The 16644-nt window shown below is 40.5% G+C and overlaps 1 protein-coding gene across 1 annotated transcript in view; it reads right to left on the reverse strand.

Annotated features, from left to right (window-relative positions):
* stxbp5a (syntaxin binding protein 5a (tomosyn)) overlaps window positions 1-16644 on the reverse strand; it is a 136689-nt gene that overhangs the window by 25647 nt on the left and 94398 nt on the right. Inside the window, exons 9-16 of the mRNA XM_073853202.1 lie at window positions 11425-11503; window positions 10789-10943; window positions 6562-6634; window positions 6338-6485; window positions 5610-5677; window positions 5115-5155; window positions 1644-1864; window positions 424-608 (exon numbers count right to left, since the gene is read on the reverse strand). Coding sequence (XP_073709303.1) covers window positions 424-608; window positions 1644-1864; window positions 5115-5155; window positions 5610-5677; window positions 6338-6485; window positions 6562-6634; window positions 10789-10943; window positions 11425-11503 — 970 coding nt within the window. The remainder of the gene's footprint in view (window positions 1-423; window positions 609-1643; window positions 1865-5114; window positions 5156-5609; window positions 5678-6337; window positions 6486-6561; window positions 6635-10788; window positions 10944-11424; window positions 11504-16644) is intronic.

Consider the following 16644-nt stretch of genomic DNA (forward strand, 5'->3'; position numbering starts at 1 on the left):
AAAATAACCTTGATACCGTTACATCCCTAGTAACAGCTATACAAAAATGCGCCAAAAAGGGGCCTTACGATGCAACTTAGTTGTCTGATTTGTCAGACAACAATTTGCATCAACACTGTGCACACTTACTTTAATTCTATAGCAGCTACAGCACAAAACACTCTGTTTGGAGAGGATTAGGGGGTGTACACACAGAACGCATTCAAAATAGTCAGCACAGCTGAATGGAACAGAATGCAGATAAAGAGTCCTTGATGCATATTATCTGTTGGGTTCCTCAAAATGACCAAACTGTCCATTCCTATTACTGTAAGTACACTATGTATATATATATAATTTAATTTGAATTAAAAAAATGCAAAATAGAGGCTTGGATCCCTCGTTATATGTGTGCAAAAAACATAACTTGCAAAGCAGAATTACTTGAGGCAGGGTATGTTGTCTCGGATGCCATCTGATGAGTTGCTGCTAGTGGAGGTGTGTGTCTGAGGGCCGGTGGTTTGTGGACTCGGGGAGGTGCTTGGAGTGGGAGGAGCTGGTGTCTGATCTCCTCCCCCTTCCGGAGACTCCAGATCATTCAGCTCATACTGTAACCTGACCTCCAGTAACTGTAAAACACACACACATGTACACATGTAATTGACGCAATTGTGCTTGAGAACAGATGTGTATGAATCAGCTAAACGCACTGAGTTAATTGATCCCCATCGGTGTCGCTACTCTTAATACGAGACATGCTAATTGGTGTGCGTGTCTCTTCCGAGTGAGTGTTTTTATATGTGTGAGAGTCACGGGACTGAAGGTGCTAATAGGTTTAATTTGCCCTCATTATACAGAAGTGTGAACGTTCTGTCAGCAAACGATGGTAATGGTTTTTCCCACATTTGCGCTGAGCATGCGCCTCTGTTAACCAATCATATTCATTCTTGTGCCTTAAATTCACATTTGTACCCAATATGACTGTATTATATGAGTCATGTATTAATATGTAAATAAGTAGTGTTGATTAAGCATTAATAAAGCACTATTGCATAACTGATTCAGTCTACCACATTATACTGTATATTTTCCCACAATAAATTCTAATTATTCACAGATATATTTTCTAATAGCATTATCATAAGCGTTCATTTATTTATGGGTCACAGAAGCATCAGTATGCAAATGTGCAGCTTGCAAAAAAAACAGTGAGAGGGCAAAATTAATGCAGTATTAATTATTCAAGCTCAATATACAGCAAGATGTGGTGAACATTAATTAAAACGGCTTTGAAAGGCTTAGGGATTTAGTTAAGCATCTGAGTAACAACTGTTCCTTGGATATCCTTAGTTGGCTCTGTAGACGGTACATACACATGTACAAATGCACAAACACATTCAAGTCACTGAACAACATCCATTTAATGAACAGATTTTATATTATTATTAACGTTATGAGTCATGGCAGTTGTCAGGAAACTAAAATAACCCCGAGACGGGGAATAAGCGAGAGAGACTAAAGAGTGTCTATAAGGGCAGCATTACTCATTCCACTCTAGAAAACAAAGTTTTTAAGTCAAGAGAGAGCACCTCAATTAAAAAAAAATCTTACATAATTCTTATAAAATAATTCTTACATAAAATGTATAAACAACTTATTTGTACCTGCACAACTTCTGTGGTGATTTCCTGTTTGCTGAACCTGTATATGATGACATGGGCAGAGACGCCAGCCACACAAAGCATACGGCTCTCGGGACACCAAGACATCAACTGAATGGCGAACGGGTCCTCGTCCACAATCTCTGTGCTGGGTTTTTCCTCCTTACAGCGTGCCTTCTCAAACACCTTAGCTGTCTTCAGCTTGTACAGCACCTGGAGCATTACTGAACAAACAGAATTCAAAAGAAAAAGTAAGAGATATTTGTAGTCAAAAAAAGTCATTGTTAGAATTTATTTTATTTTAGAGAGTGATATGAGACATTCAAAACTAGCACAATTTTAGAGGAAAGAGATTGCTTTTGAAAATAATCAGTTTAGCAGGTATTACAATGTGAATAAATGAATCAGAATCTAGTATTCCGAAGAACAAAGTCATATGTGACCCTGGACCACAAAACCAGTCATAAGAGTCAATTTTCTGGGGCCGAGATACAACTATTTGAAAATCTGAAATCTGAGGAAGCAAAAAAATCTACATGTTGAGAAAATCTCCTTTAAAGTAGTCCGAATGAAGTTCTTTGCAATGCATATTACTAATCAAAAATTAATTTTGATATATTTACAGTAGGAAATTTATAAGATATCTTCATGGAACATGATCTTTACTTAATATCCTAATGACTTTTTGGCAACCTATACAATGTATTGTTGGCTATTGCTGCAAAGATACCTGTTCTACTTACAACTGGTTTTGTGGTCCAGGGTAACATATAATTTCTAGATTAGTAAATTAATGCTTTAGAGGATTAAAAGCATGATGGGAAATGTTTTAATGCTGTCAAATGCATAAATGTGTTCGGTCTAATTTTTGAGGGCTTCCAATCCACTGACTCCAATTGTTCAGTTCAGCCAAAGCAAAAATATTAAATGGCGTAAGATTAGCCACTCTGTTTTAGCAGGATTAAAAAGACCTGTTTAATTAGCTTTATATTTCATAGGTGGACAAAATGAAGCCCACTTTGGTTTTAACTTATCTCCTACCATTAAGAAAACCCATTTGAATGTTAAACAAGCACTTGTGTGAGGGGTTGTGGTATTTTAATGTTACACTATGTCCTTTAGCACCTATGGGAGGTACAGGAACAGTGGAAACTGTAGTCTGTCAAGCTCACAGTTTAAGCAAGGCCAAATGGCATGTACAGGTAACACTCTGACCAAGCTGGTTTCTCTCAGCAGTGCACAAGGTTAGACAAAGCCTGTGGGATCTGGGGAGTTTTTTGTGTGTGACTTTATAAGGTCAGTCTCCAGTTGAGTCATAAATCATGGGGAATTACCTTATTGTTAAGGTAAATGATGTCTGATGTCAAGTTATACTCCAAGAGTGGTCAGCAGAATCCAGTTTTTAATTAGATATTTAACAGTGTTAGTTGAAAGTGATTGTAAGTGTAGCCAAAGTCCCTTTCAAAGAAAATCAGTTTACTTGGCGGCCACATTTGCAACACCTCCGGGCAGCTATTTCAGGCATGTAAGACCAACTCCTATTCATTTGAATAAGGAAATACCAAAATCGCAAAAAACTGCTTGCCAAACTGACATTTAAATGACATATTTCAAAACAGCAATAACACCTGACATAAACTGACCCATAAATGCTTTTCTCAAATTGCTTACATTGAGTAAAAAAGCATGTATTATAGGTTGGCAAAGCCAATGGGTATGGATTAGTCCACTTCCAGAATAAAAAATTCCTGAAAATGTACTCACTCCCATGTTATCCAAGATGTTCATGTCTTTTATTTTTCAGTTGAAAAGAAATGAAGGTTTTTAAGGAAAACATTCCAGGGTTTCTTTTCATATAGTGGACTTTAATAGAAGTCAATGTGTCGAAGGCCCAAACAGAGGGTTTCCACTTATGTCATATTTTGGTCAGTTACCTGGATGTGCGGCCATACTGGAGATACCCAGATGTAAACAACAGAATGAATTGCACGGTTAATGTACTACTGAATACGTTGTTCTGCTAATTTATGCTGTCTAAACCACGGAAAAATAGTTTGGAAGCTGCTAAATCATATAGAGAAGTAGTGAGCAGGAAAGGGTGCAATATTTTGACAAACTAAAGTTAATAGGTGGTAAAGATATGTAAAGATATTAGCCTAATATTTCACCTACCTGATCGGAAATGATAAGAACAAACACAAATGTTGTCAAGATTCTTGCTCTGGAAATTCTGGTTCAGTTTGGCCAACCACAAATGCCTTTTATTTCTCAGACAGTTTTTTTTTCCACTCTTCTCCTTGATTTGTTATAACTTTTGGCAGTCTATAGTACTCCAAATGTTTTTCCCGGTCCAACCGATTTGTACTCCCCAAAACATGACAATAATTGAATATTGGCAGCAGCATTAATAAGCAAAATCTGCGAGTTTCATTCAGTTCAGTGGCATTGTTTACATTCAGTGGCACCAATATGGCCGATTAATGACGTGTCGTGAAAAGTTTCAATGCAGCTTCAAAGGGCTCTACATGATCCCAGCCAAGGAATAAGGATCTTATCTAGCAAAACGATTGGTTATTTTTTAACCACAAATGCTTGTCTTGCACTAGCTCTGCGATATGCATGTGCGATTTCATGCATTGCGCAATCACGTTGGAAACGCCATGCACGGTTAGTTGTTTGTCTGTGTACTTCAGTTCAAAAATCATTTTCTCCTCCAACTTTAAAATCATCCAACATTCTTTGCATGTTCACTTTGTACACTTTGTACATCACACATGACCTTTCCAACGTGACTATGTAATGCGTGAGGTCAAGCTAATGCAAGATTAGCAATTGTGGTTTTAAAGTATATAAATTGTAATTGTTTTTAGAAAATGACCAATGGTTTCGCTGAATAAGAACCTTATTCCTAAACTGGGATCATGTAGAGCCCATTGAAACTGCAACTTGGACCTTCAACCCGTTGGTTCCCATTGAAGTCCACTATATCGAGAAAAATTCTGGAATGTTTTCCTCAAAAACCTTCATTTCTTTTCGACTGAAGAAAGAAAAAACATCTTGCATGACATGGGGGTGAAAATTATGAGGAATTTTTTTATTCTGGAAGTTAACTAATCCTTTACTGCATTGGCTCCTCCTGACTAATTCTGCCATGTTGTGTATTCCCATTCACAGTAATATGATTGAACCATCTTGGTCTATATACTGTCTTTATTGTAGCCAACATAGCAGCGCATGTAACTAGCATTACCAAGGTCATTGGTTCACCCCCCAGGGATGACAAAAATCTGATATAAAACTTTTGTTTTATATAAATGTGTCTGCCAAATTCAATATGTAATGCAAATGTGTTTGAAGCAAGATTATGAGCTTTGAAAAACTATTATAGCGCACACATTGTGGTAAATGGAACTATTATACCGCACACAAGTGGTAAATGGGGTGAATATAAAATCAGAAAGGCTCGGTACTCACTTGCTGAAGCATCCCAGAACTTCACTGAACCATCTGCATGCCTGGAAGACGAGCAGGGAATCTTTTATTTCAACTGTCTCATACATTTTCATACACAAATCCACATAAACTCACTGGAATATTCCCATTACTACATGTATTCAAACAAACCACTGAGGTAAGCTAAGCTGCTATGTCAGATAAAAGCTAGTCTAGAGATGAGAGGAAGTTCTCTTCCCACTGCTGTCAAACCCACTAAAAAAGCGAAAAAAGGTTCTGTCATCCCATGGGCGGTACATCTGAAAATGCTTACTTTTTTGTCATACTTCCCTTTCGCTACCATCTTGTCCTGCTCATTACCCTCTCTTCTGCACTCCTCCTCCCTCTCCTTTTACTCCATTTAAGTCTTTTTCGCCATTTCTGCCATTTCAGCAGAACTACGAATGGCGAAAGAGAGAGAACAGAGCGTACACACACACATTCAGTTGCTCACACACAAGCGAACACTGCTCTTACCCAGTTATTATTATTTCAGGGTAGCTTTGTGTGCCCAGGCCCCAGTTTCCGCCACTGATAGGCCATTCCTGTGATGAACAACAAAACCACATAAAAGCACTTAAATCCACGAAAGCTAACCACATAAATCTGACATTTCTCGACATAGGAGAACAGAGGAAATGTAGTAGATATTGCCCTAAAGCGTATGAGCATTCCTGGGAAACTTAATAAAACGAAATCGGCCAATTTGTAAGTTTTAGTAAGCGTACTCGTAATATAATGACTGTGGCTTGCACTGGCAGCCACAAAACATTTCTGCAACGTGGGTGGAACCTTTCTTAAACGGCTGGCAAGGCTCTATAGGAAAGCATTTCCTCACGAGGCGTGGAAGCTGAAGCAGTTTATTCAAAGGTATTCAGAAGTGCTGTGATTCAAAGTGGGCTGTCTGAGTTAACCTGCTCCCTGTGGGAGACAGACCCACAACTTACACACCGCACTCCAGTCTGAGAGGTCATGCTTTCTTTCATACCCATAAATACCCCTGTCTGTGTCTCTGACCCACACAGTCTGAGGACACAATGTACTGCACGACGGGGGCTTGAAGTCAAGCAGGCATGGGGAAACTGGGCGATTCACCAGGGACTGTAATCTAGGCACTCAAAAGCCAAGATGTGTGCTTGTAGGCAGGATGTTTTAACTTAAAATACATCATTAGCTTTTTAATGAGCGTGTGCATGCTGTTGTACCTTTTTGCTGTAGCCCTGTCGTTTCTGGCGAGACCCGACAGAGTAAAGTGCAGGTATGAGGTCCACAAGACAATCGGCTAAGTACTCACAACACGTCACAGGAGACTCATGAATCATCATGGGATACGGATTTTCAAAGATAGGGTAACTGAAAAACATCACAGGTTAAAAACCATCAGATTGACACAAATTGACAAGATGCAAATGCTGTGAGTGATACCTACCCGTTTTGTGCAAGGTCAATAACAACTAAATCCTTTTCGAGGAGGACCACCACAGCATATGGTTCCTGAAAATCTGCAGAGACATTAAAACACAAGATAAAATCATGAATAAATTAGCATATATTTTATATTTTTACATATACACATATTTTTACATATGTAACCCTGGACCACAAAACCAGTGGTAAGGATCAATTTATACATTGATTTATACATCAAAAACAGAATCAATAAGCTTTTCAGTTGATGTATGATTTGTTAGGATAGGCTGAGATACAACTATTTGAAAATCTGGAATCTGAGGGTGCAAAAAAATCCAAATGAAGTTCTTAGCAATGCATATTACTAATCAAAAATTAAGTTTTGATATATTTACAGTAGAAAATTTACAAAATATCTTAATGGAACATGATCTTACTTAGTATATACTTATACTCATACTTAACATCCTAATGTTTTTTGGCATAAGAGAAAAATCATTTTGACCCATACAATGTATTTTTTGGCTATTGCTACAAATACACCCGTGCTACTTAAGACTGGTTTTATGGTCAAGGGTCACATATATATCGTTTACCATTCGTTGTTTTTTTACATTTTTAAAATAAATTAATACTTTTATTCTGCAAAGGGATATTAAATGGATCAAAAGTGACTGAAAAGACATTTCTGTTACAAAAGATTTCTGATTCAAATAAACGCTGTTCTTTTGAATTCTCTATTTATCAAAGAATCCACAGAAACAATCAGTTTCCTCAGAAATAATAAGCAGTAACAGTTCCATGCAACAGTAATAAAATGCTAATTACAAATTAAAATACAATAAAATAAAATAGTACCAGTTATTACTGCTTTTCATCAAATAAATGCAGCCTTGGAGAAATAAGACTTGGTAATATAAGGGTCATTCCTTATAAGGGGATCCTGTAACATTTCAATTTGGAATATAATTTTTTTTAAACTACATTAAAACACATAATTAGGCACATGTCAAACCTCCAAAAAAAACATATTTTCCCACCTCAGGCATTAATGACCTTTTATTATTTTCTTTTTTTTCCAACCCCGTAATGGACTAAATGGGATTGGCTTAAAAAAGGATTTTACACAGAACTTGATATAAAACAAACATCTACCTACTGCTCATGTGTCCCTGATAACAATTTAATAATAACAAATGTAACATTTACCATATTTTTCACATTTTTACAGAACTGAAGCTAAAAATACACTAATTGTGTGTCTATGGTATCTTTATTTTTCTAAAAAAATATTTTTAATTTATACGTTTAACTAAAACCACAATTTTATAGTTTTAGTCCTTAACATTTCATATAGTAATCAGCAAGAAATGCTTTCATTCTTAATTGTCTTTCCTATAATTCTCCAAAAATATTAATGTGGCAAGTTGTGGTGGGTTAAAGGGATACATTACCTTCAATATTTTTGGTTTGGTTTCTCTCTCATATTTTCCTCTTATTTCTGGGTCAACATATCTAATCTTTTTTTTTTAAATGTATTAATAAATGAAGTAAATAACTCAACCACGTCACAAGTTTACAACCCCGTAACAATGAGAAATCCATATATTTGTGACAGGGTTGAGGTTTTTTTACTCAAAATGGACACTGCTCCTCATGTAGTTGGGAGAGGGCAGAATAAATAAACTTTCCATTGATGTAGTTTGGTAGGATATGACAGTATTTGGCCGAGATACAACTATTTGAATATCTGGAATCTGAGGGTGCAAAATATTGAGAAAATCACCTTTAAAGTTGTCCAAATAAAGTTATTAGAAACGCAAATTACAAATCAAAAATTAAGTTTTGATATATTTATGGTAGGAAACTTACAGGTCTTGTAACTTACAATCTTTACTTAATATCCTAATGATTTGTGGCATAAAAGAAAAATCTATCATTTTGACCCATACAATGTATTTTTGGCTATTGCTACAAATATACCTGTGCTACTTAAGACATATGTGACCCTGGACCACAAAACCAGTCATAAGTGTAAATTTGTCGAAACTGAGATTCTTACGACATCTGAAAGCGGAGTAAATAAGCTTTCCATTGATATATTGTTTGTTAAAATAGGACAATGTTTGTCTGAGATACAACTATTTGAAAACCTGGAATCTGAGGGTGCAAAAAAATCTAAATATTGAGAAAACCGCATTAAAAGTTGTCCAAATTAAGTTCTTAGCAATGCATATTACTAATCAAAAATCATGTTTTTATATATTTATGGTAGAACATTTACAAAATATCTTCATGGAACATGATCTTTACTTAATATGCTAGTGATTTTTGGCACAAAAGAAAAATCGATAATTTTGACCCATACAATGTATTTTTGGCTATTGCTACAAATATACCCGTGCTACTTAAGACTGGTTTTGTGGTCCAGGGTCACATATATGGCAGCAATAAAACAACTACATTGTATATACTTATGGATCAAAACAAAATGTTGAAAAATAATAATTTTCCATCTTAATTTTATGTGACGAAGTTAAGTTGTTAAGCTTGACTGTACCTTCCCTGCCTATAACATGCCTCCAAAATATGAATAAAAAGTATGATACCACTAACTATTTTCTGCACCACTATTAAAGAGACCTGATTCATGTCATTTCTGGTAAATAATGTCACATATGAGCAGAGTCAAAATTATGATGGGCATAGAATGGTTAGTGTGACAGGGTTGAGTTCAGACTGAGGGACATAACTTTAAAGTCTGTTTTTACTAAAATATCTTACAGTTTTTTAGAAAAATATTCTTCAAAGGAAAACACATTATTTTATGCAAAAAAATATTAAAATGACATAATTATTGTTATTCATTATAATGGGCATACCAAAGTATTGTGAAAAGCTTTGAACAAATCATTTCCACCACTTAAGAAACTCTGTGGGACTGAAATATTACTGAATCCCAGGAATGACCATATGAATATATGAGATGCAAATGGCACCAGATTTGGCACCAACACTCTAATAATAAAATGTGTATCATATTTAAGTGGCCTGATTCGATGAAGTTATGACTGGAGACGTCACTGGACAAGTTTGAACCTCCCAAATGTCTCAATAATGAGTCAGAACCAAAGATGTCTCATTTCAAATATAGCTTAATCAACATACAGAGCCAGGCACTGTTATGCAAGCAGAACTGCAAACACAGTTCCCATTCCTTCTGCGTTCATCGCTGCTTCTCAGTTTGGCCTAATACAAATTCTAAACAAAACGGTTAAGCCTTTAACCCAGATATATGAACACAGATGCTGTGTTTAGGAAAGAACAACAGCATGATTATCTTCATTTCTGTAAAAGGTGAATTACAAGAAAAAAAATATAGTCATATTTAATAAAGTACAGTCAGCTTGTCATTACCTCAAAATAAACCTCAACCTAAATCATGGTAAATAACAAAAGTACATAGACATGAAATATTGATTTGAGTTGAAATTATTATCTTATCTTGCTTAGATTTTCACTAAGCACATAAAAAAGCAAGTTTAAAAGAACAGTATTTATTTTAAAAATAGAAATCTTATTTAACATTATCAGTGTGCTTACTGTCACTTTTTTATTTTAAATGGTAAACTCTAGAAGGGTAGTGCATTTAGCTCAAAAGTATCTTGTTTTCCTCTCTTTCGCCTTTATATAAGTAATGTACAAGTTTTGTTTGAAATTTAGTTCAACAGACACTTTAAAAAAATAATGAGAGACTGGCCAATCGGAATTGGAAGTATTTCAAAGAGCCATGTAATAAGTTCAGTTTATGTTCTCTTTTTCACACCAGTAAACTATTGACAGACTATTAACAAACTAAAGTCCCATCAGCCTTTGTTACAGCTGCCTGCAGAAAGAAAAGAAAACACTTACTATTCATAAATAGCCACCAAAGTGATAAATTATTCAAATGGGTACGGCAATAATAAACGAATGCAGTCACAGAACTGGATGTTATGAATAGAGGGAGCTTTAAAAAAAAAAGAGATGTAAAATGTAATTACTAGGCAGCAGTTCCACCGGGAGAGCTCAAGCTCATCTACAAAGAACATGAAAGAATAGAACAACCCAACAAAACAAAGGTTCAAATGTCAGCAAAAAAAAAAAAAAGAGAGAGAGGAAGTGGCATGAGATAAAAAGACTGAGTACTTATTGCAACAATATTGAACAGAGCAGGTGCTGTTAATGAGTAAATCGACCTACGTACCGTTAGGATATGGCGTTTCACACAGGGTGAGGAAATCTACAATGGGATAATCCATCTCCAGTACTGCCGTGCTTTTTCCATGCATTACTGTCAAGCATGGCCGTCGACCAACAGTGTCATACGACAAACCACCAGAGAAGATCATAAACGGATCCCTGTTGAGAACACAAACATATACTGTACAGTGAGGTTCAAAAGTTAGAAAGTTTGTGCTTGTATTTTTCTCTAGTTATATATAACCGCATAACAATCTGAGTGAGAAGCTGAACTGTATGTCTTTTAGAATGACTTTTTCTTTAACGTAAGAAGCACTTTCAGATGCATGAACTTCACAAGTTTTGTGTTTATTTGGCTGTGACCTAGAAATCATGCAGAATCTTAAGTACTTGGTATTTATTTTACATTATAACTTTGTTTACTTCCAGGTTTAAATGAGCTTGAAATTAATTTTTAATCACATATTTCACTGTGGTCTCAAACTTTTGGACTCCATTTTTGGTTTAACTTATGAACCAGCATTACAAACCAGCAAAAACAAAAACAAACAAAAAACAGCCTGGACCAACATTAATGCTGGTCTAAGACATTCTTTGCAGCAGGAAAAGAAAAAATGTATTGCTGCAGGTGAGCACTTACCCTGCTCTTGTGGTCTTGTACTCTACTTTAAGAATGGGTTTGCAAGGCTCTGGCTTTTTCCCATCTTTAGGCTGCTTTCCTGAAACAGAATTAGACTCATTCAAAGAATTTTCTAACTTTCTTTTCTGGCTCAGTTCTAAACAGTGCACTTGATGTGGACTTGCTAAAGATTCCACAGATGACACAGTTCACATACAGCTGAGGTCAAAAGTTTACATACAGTACATCGTGGAGAATCTGCTATATGTTATTTTACCAAAATAAGAGGGATCATACAAAATGCATGCAAAGAAAATAATAGTTGAATTTATAAAAATGACCCTGTTCAAAGGTTCCCTTCCGGGAACTCAACACTGCGTCCTGAAACGCTATGGGGAACGCCATTGGCGGGCCGCACTCTGAGTCATAGTCTAACAACCAATCGGATGACGGGAGTGACGTCACAGGCGCGGTGACGTCAGCGACCAGGAAGTATAAAAGCACGTGCGTTTGAAGCCGGCGTCAGCTTTTGTCATTCAGCGAGAGCGCTCTGTGTCTGTGTCTGTCTTAAAAACATATTGCTGTTTTTTGTGCCAGTTTGCACACCTTTATTTTGAGCAATATGTCAACCTTAGGGGGAAAGAAAGTTATAGAAACTAAGGCGGTACAGCAGCCACATAGACGGTGTGTTCCTCCCTGCCAACGCTTCACTGTTGGTGGGGATACACACAGTCTATGCGTGGTCTGCTTGGGTGCGGAGCACGCACAGTCAGCCCTCAAAAAGGCTGACTGTCCACAGTGTGAGCATCTTCCACTGCGGGTGCTCCGTTCCTGGAAGGCTCTCTTCGAGGAGGGAGCCTTCGCTAGCGTTCCTCGCGGGTCTGGCCCCGCTTCCGCCGAGGCGGAGCGGTAGCTGCACTCGTGGGGATCGCAGCTCGATCTACTAGAGGGAATGGAGACGGGTGATTCCCTATCTCCTTCCTTACCTGGTGGATCGGTAAACCTCCTACTGGATAAGGAAGCCCGCAATGCGGTTACTCCCGAGGAGGTTGATGTGGAGAACGTTGTCAAAAGTATTCCCCCGATCGCCTCAGTATGAGGAGCTGTTGGACGTGCTGACTAATGAGCCTCAGAGAAACAAACTTTATGTTTTCTGCAGACTAAGTCAGCACTTCCAAAACGAAGCTTTCTGTTCTTCCCCGATCTGCACACTGAACTGTCTAGATCATGGGAAAAACTAGATAGAAAAGATGATGCCACGGGTTGAACAGACGTTAGCCAGCTATCTATCGCCCAGCCTGGCATCATCCTTGAAGCTCCGTTTTTGCTTTCCAGGCCGCCTAAAATAACTTCAGGCTTGATGGGCAAAATGTACACGTGCGGGGTTGCTGGACGGGAGCATTAAACCCCAGGCGTGTACCAGCTCCTCACATAAGAGGCTCATAATAGGAGCGTTGCAGCCCGTATCCCTCCGGTGAGACCTAGAGGGCGGGATTAGCAACACTCCTGACCGGGGGCTTCAAAAACTACCAAATTTCAACGAACCAGAGAGTTCGCCACCCCCACGGGGGTCTCTAGAGCACTTACTTCAGGTGCATCCTGCCAGTTCGCTGTTACAGGTCACCGAGTTAGCTCCTCAAATAAATCCAGAAACCAGTCTCGAGAGGCTGGTTCCCTTAGTAGAATTTCTGGCAGCGTGGAAGCTACTGCCAAATATTTCTACGTGGGTCCTGCGCACTGTAGAGAAAGGCTATTGCATTCAATTCGGCGCCAAGCCGCCACCTTTCAGCGGGGTATTTCCTACTCTTGTAAGCCCCGAGCAGGCTCTGGTATTGGAACAGGAAGTAAATACTCTCCTGAGGAAGGAGGCCATCGAGGTGGTCCCTCCTCAACACAGAGAATGGCCCCTTTTACATTGACTTTGCCCCTGGGTTGGCCAAAGCATTTCTTTACCCAAGAGCTGGGTATGTACCTAAGGTCCCGTCAGCAACACCACAGCCAATAACGCTCCAAGCGTTTTATCCTACCTCCATTCGTGGAGCACGACCATAGGAAGTATAATCTAATGTGTCCAGTAAGAGCACTAGACACATACGTCCACAGCCGTGTGGCGTAAACCAGAGCAACTCTTTGTTGGTTACGGCCCCCCTAAGAGGGGGTGCCCGGCCTCAAAGCCCACTATCAGTAAATGGATCGTGGATGCCATTTATACTGCCTACGAGTCCTCTGGTCTCCCATCTCCGTTGGGAGTCAAGGCTCACTCTACTCGAGGCTTATCTGCCTCTAAAGCTCTGATGGCAGGTGTCCCTATCCAGGACATCTGCGGTGCTGCGGGTTGGTCCTATATGACCTCTGACGTTTGTCAGACTCTGTGAACTAAAACTCAGAGCCACTTCTGGCTCCTTTGTCCTCTCGCCTTAGCAAAAGGCTAGGCCCAGAAATTCAGCCTCCCTAGCCAGGAGGAGACTTCTCAAGGCGCATTCTTTCTATCAAGAAAGAAGAGAAGACTTTTTTCGCCTAATCCTCGAGTGCCTGAGGGCCGAGGAGCATTTCTCCCCCTGCGCTGGTCATATAACAGGCAGCGGTTGAGAACCCTATCCTCGTGTGCCTGAGGGCCGAGGTCCATATATCCCTCTTGTCTGGTGGTTGATCACAGACAGAGATGTATTCCAGTGTCCTGGCAAGTTCACCAGGCACTTCTTGTGTCCCTCTTGTTCTGGCTGTAACGCAGACAAAGGACTACCATTTCTCCTCGTGTGCCTGAGGGCCGAGGTTCATATATCCCTCTTGTCTGGTGGTTGATCACAGACAGAGATGAATTCCAGTGCCCTGGCAAGATCACCAGGCACTTCTTGCGTCCCTCTTGTTCTGGCTGTAACGCAGACAAAGGACTACCATTTCTCCTCGTGTGCCTGAGGGCCGAGGTTCATATATCCCTCTTGTCTGGTGGTTGATCACAGACAGAGATGCATTACCACTCGCGTCCTGGCGAGTTTCCCAGGCGGAGTCACCACAGTGTCTCAGCAGGTAAGTATTCTAGACGCTGTTTTGTCCTCGTGTGCCCGAGGGCCGAGGAGTACCTCCTGCGCTGGCTGGCTAACAGGCAGAGGCATGTCATTGTTCTCCTCGTGTGCCTAAGGGCCGAGGATCATATTGCCCTCTTGTCCGTGGAATATTAGACAAAGGCTCATACCTCTCGCGTCCTGGCAAAGTCACCAGGCCGAGTCATTTCTAGTCCCTCTTGTTCTGGCTCTTCCCAGACATAGGACTAAGACTCCTCGTGCGCCTGAGGGCCGAGGAGTACCTCCTGCTCTGGCTGGCGACCAGACAGAGGTCTACCACTTTCCTCGTGTGCCTGAGGGCCGAGGAACATTCTGGGCTGAGGACTATTTCTCCCTCTGCACTGGTCAATGACAGGCAAAGGTCGAGAACTCTATCCTCGTGTGCCTAAGGGCCGAGGAATATATCTCCCTCTTGTCTGGTGCGTATCACAGACAGAGATGCATTCCAGTGTCCTGGCAAGTTCACCAGGCACTTCTTGTGTCCCTCTTGTTCTGGCTATACGCAGACAAAGGACTACCATTTTTTCCTCGTGGGCCTGAGGGCCGAGGTTCATATATCCCTCTTGTCTGGTGGTTGATCACAGACAGAGATGCATTCCAGTGTCCTGGCAAGTTCACCAGGCACTTCTTGTGTCCCTCTTGTTCTGGCTGTTCCCAGACAAAGGACTACCACTTTCTCCTTGTGTGCCTGAGGGCCGAGGTTCATATATCCCTCTTGTCTGGTGGTTGATCACAGACAGAGATGTATTCCAGTGTCCTGGTAAGTTCACCAGGCACTTCTTGTGTCCCTCTTGTTCTGGCTGTAACGCAGACAAAGGACTACCATTTCTCCTTGTGTGCCTGAGGGCCGAGGTTCATATATCCCTCTTGTCTGGTGGTTGATCACAGACAGAGATGAATTCCAGTGCCCTGGCAAGATCACCAGGCACTTCTTGCGTCCCTCTTGTACTGGCTGTAATACAGACAAAGGACCACTATTTCTCCTCGCGCGCCTAAAGGCCGAGGTTCATTTATCCCTCTTGTCTGGTGGCTGATCACAGACAGAGATGAATTCCAGTGCCCTGGCAAGACCACCAGGCACTCCTTGCGTCCCTCTTGTACTGGCTGTAATGCAGACAAAGGACCACTATTTCTCCTCGTGTGCCTAAAGGCCGAGGTTCATTTATCCCTCTTGTCTGGTGGCTGATCACAGACAGAGATGAATTCCAGTGTCCTGGCAAGTTTCACCAGGCACTTCTTGTGTCCCTCTTGTACTGGCTGTAACGCAGACAAAGGACCACCATTTCTCCTCGAGTGCCTGTGGGCCGAGGCTCATATATCCCTTTTGTCTGGTGGTGGATCACAGACAGAGATGTATTACCACTCGCGTCCTGGCAAGATCACCAGGCGGAGTTACCACAGTGTCTCATCAGGTAAGTATTCTAGACACTGTTTCCTTCTCGGTCTTGCGAGACCAGACGAAGGACTACTTGACCTCGTGTGCTCGAGGGCCGAGGTACACTCCCTCTTGTCTGGTGGGCTCCACAGACAGAGATGTATTACCACTCATGCCCTGGCAGGTTCCCCAGGCTGAGGTTTGTTCCTGTGCTCTGGCAAGATTCACCAGACACAACTTTTTCCACCCTTGTCCTAGCAGACACTAGGCAGGGCTTTGGAAATTATGGGGGCGTTGATACCTCGTTCCCCATAGCGTTTCAGGACGCAGTGTTGAGTTCCCGGAAGGGAACGTCTCAGGTTACGTATGTAACCCTGGTTCCCTGAGGGAACGAGACACTGCGTCTCGGACCATAATTCCCGCATCCCTGCTGCGCTCGCTTCATTCCTTTGAGCTGACGCCGGCTTCAAACGCATGTGCTTTTATACTTCCTGGTCGCTGACGTCACAGCGCCTGTGACGTCACTCCCGTCATCCGATTGGTTGTTAGACTATGACTCAGAGTGCAGCCCGCCAATGGCGTTCCCCATAGCGTTTCAGGACGCAGTGTCTCGTTCCCTCAGGGAACCAGGGTTACATACGTAACCTGAGACGTTTTACATACACTTTATTGTTAAAGGAGTAGTTCACTTTCAGAACAAAAATTTACAAATAATGTACTCACCCCGTTGTCATCCAAGATGTTCATGTCTTTCTTTCTTCAGTCATAAGGAAATTATGTTTTCTGAGTAAAACATTTCAGGAT

Source organism: Garra rufa, chromosome 13, assembly GCF_049309525.1.
Source record: "Garra rufa chromosome 13, GarRuf1.0, whole genome shotgun sequence".
NCBI classification, from domain to species: Eukaryota; Metazoa; Chordata; class Actinopteri; order Cypriniformes; family Cyprinidae; genus Garra; species Garra rufa.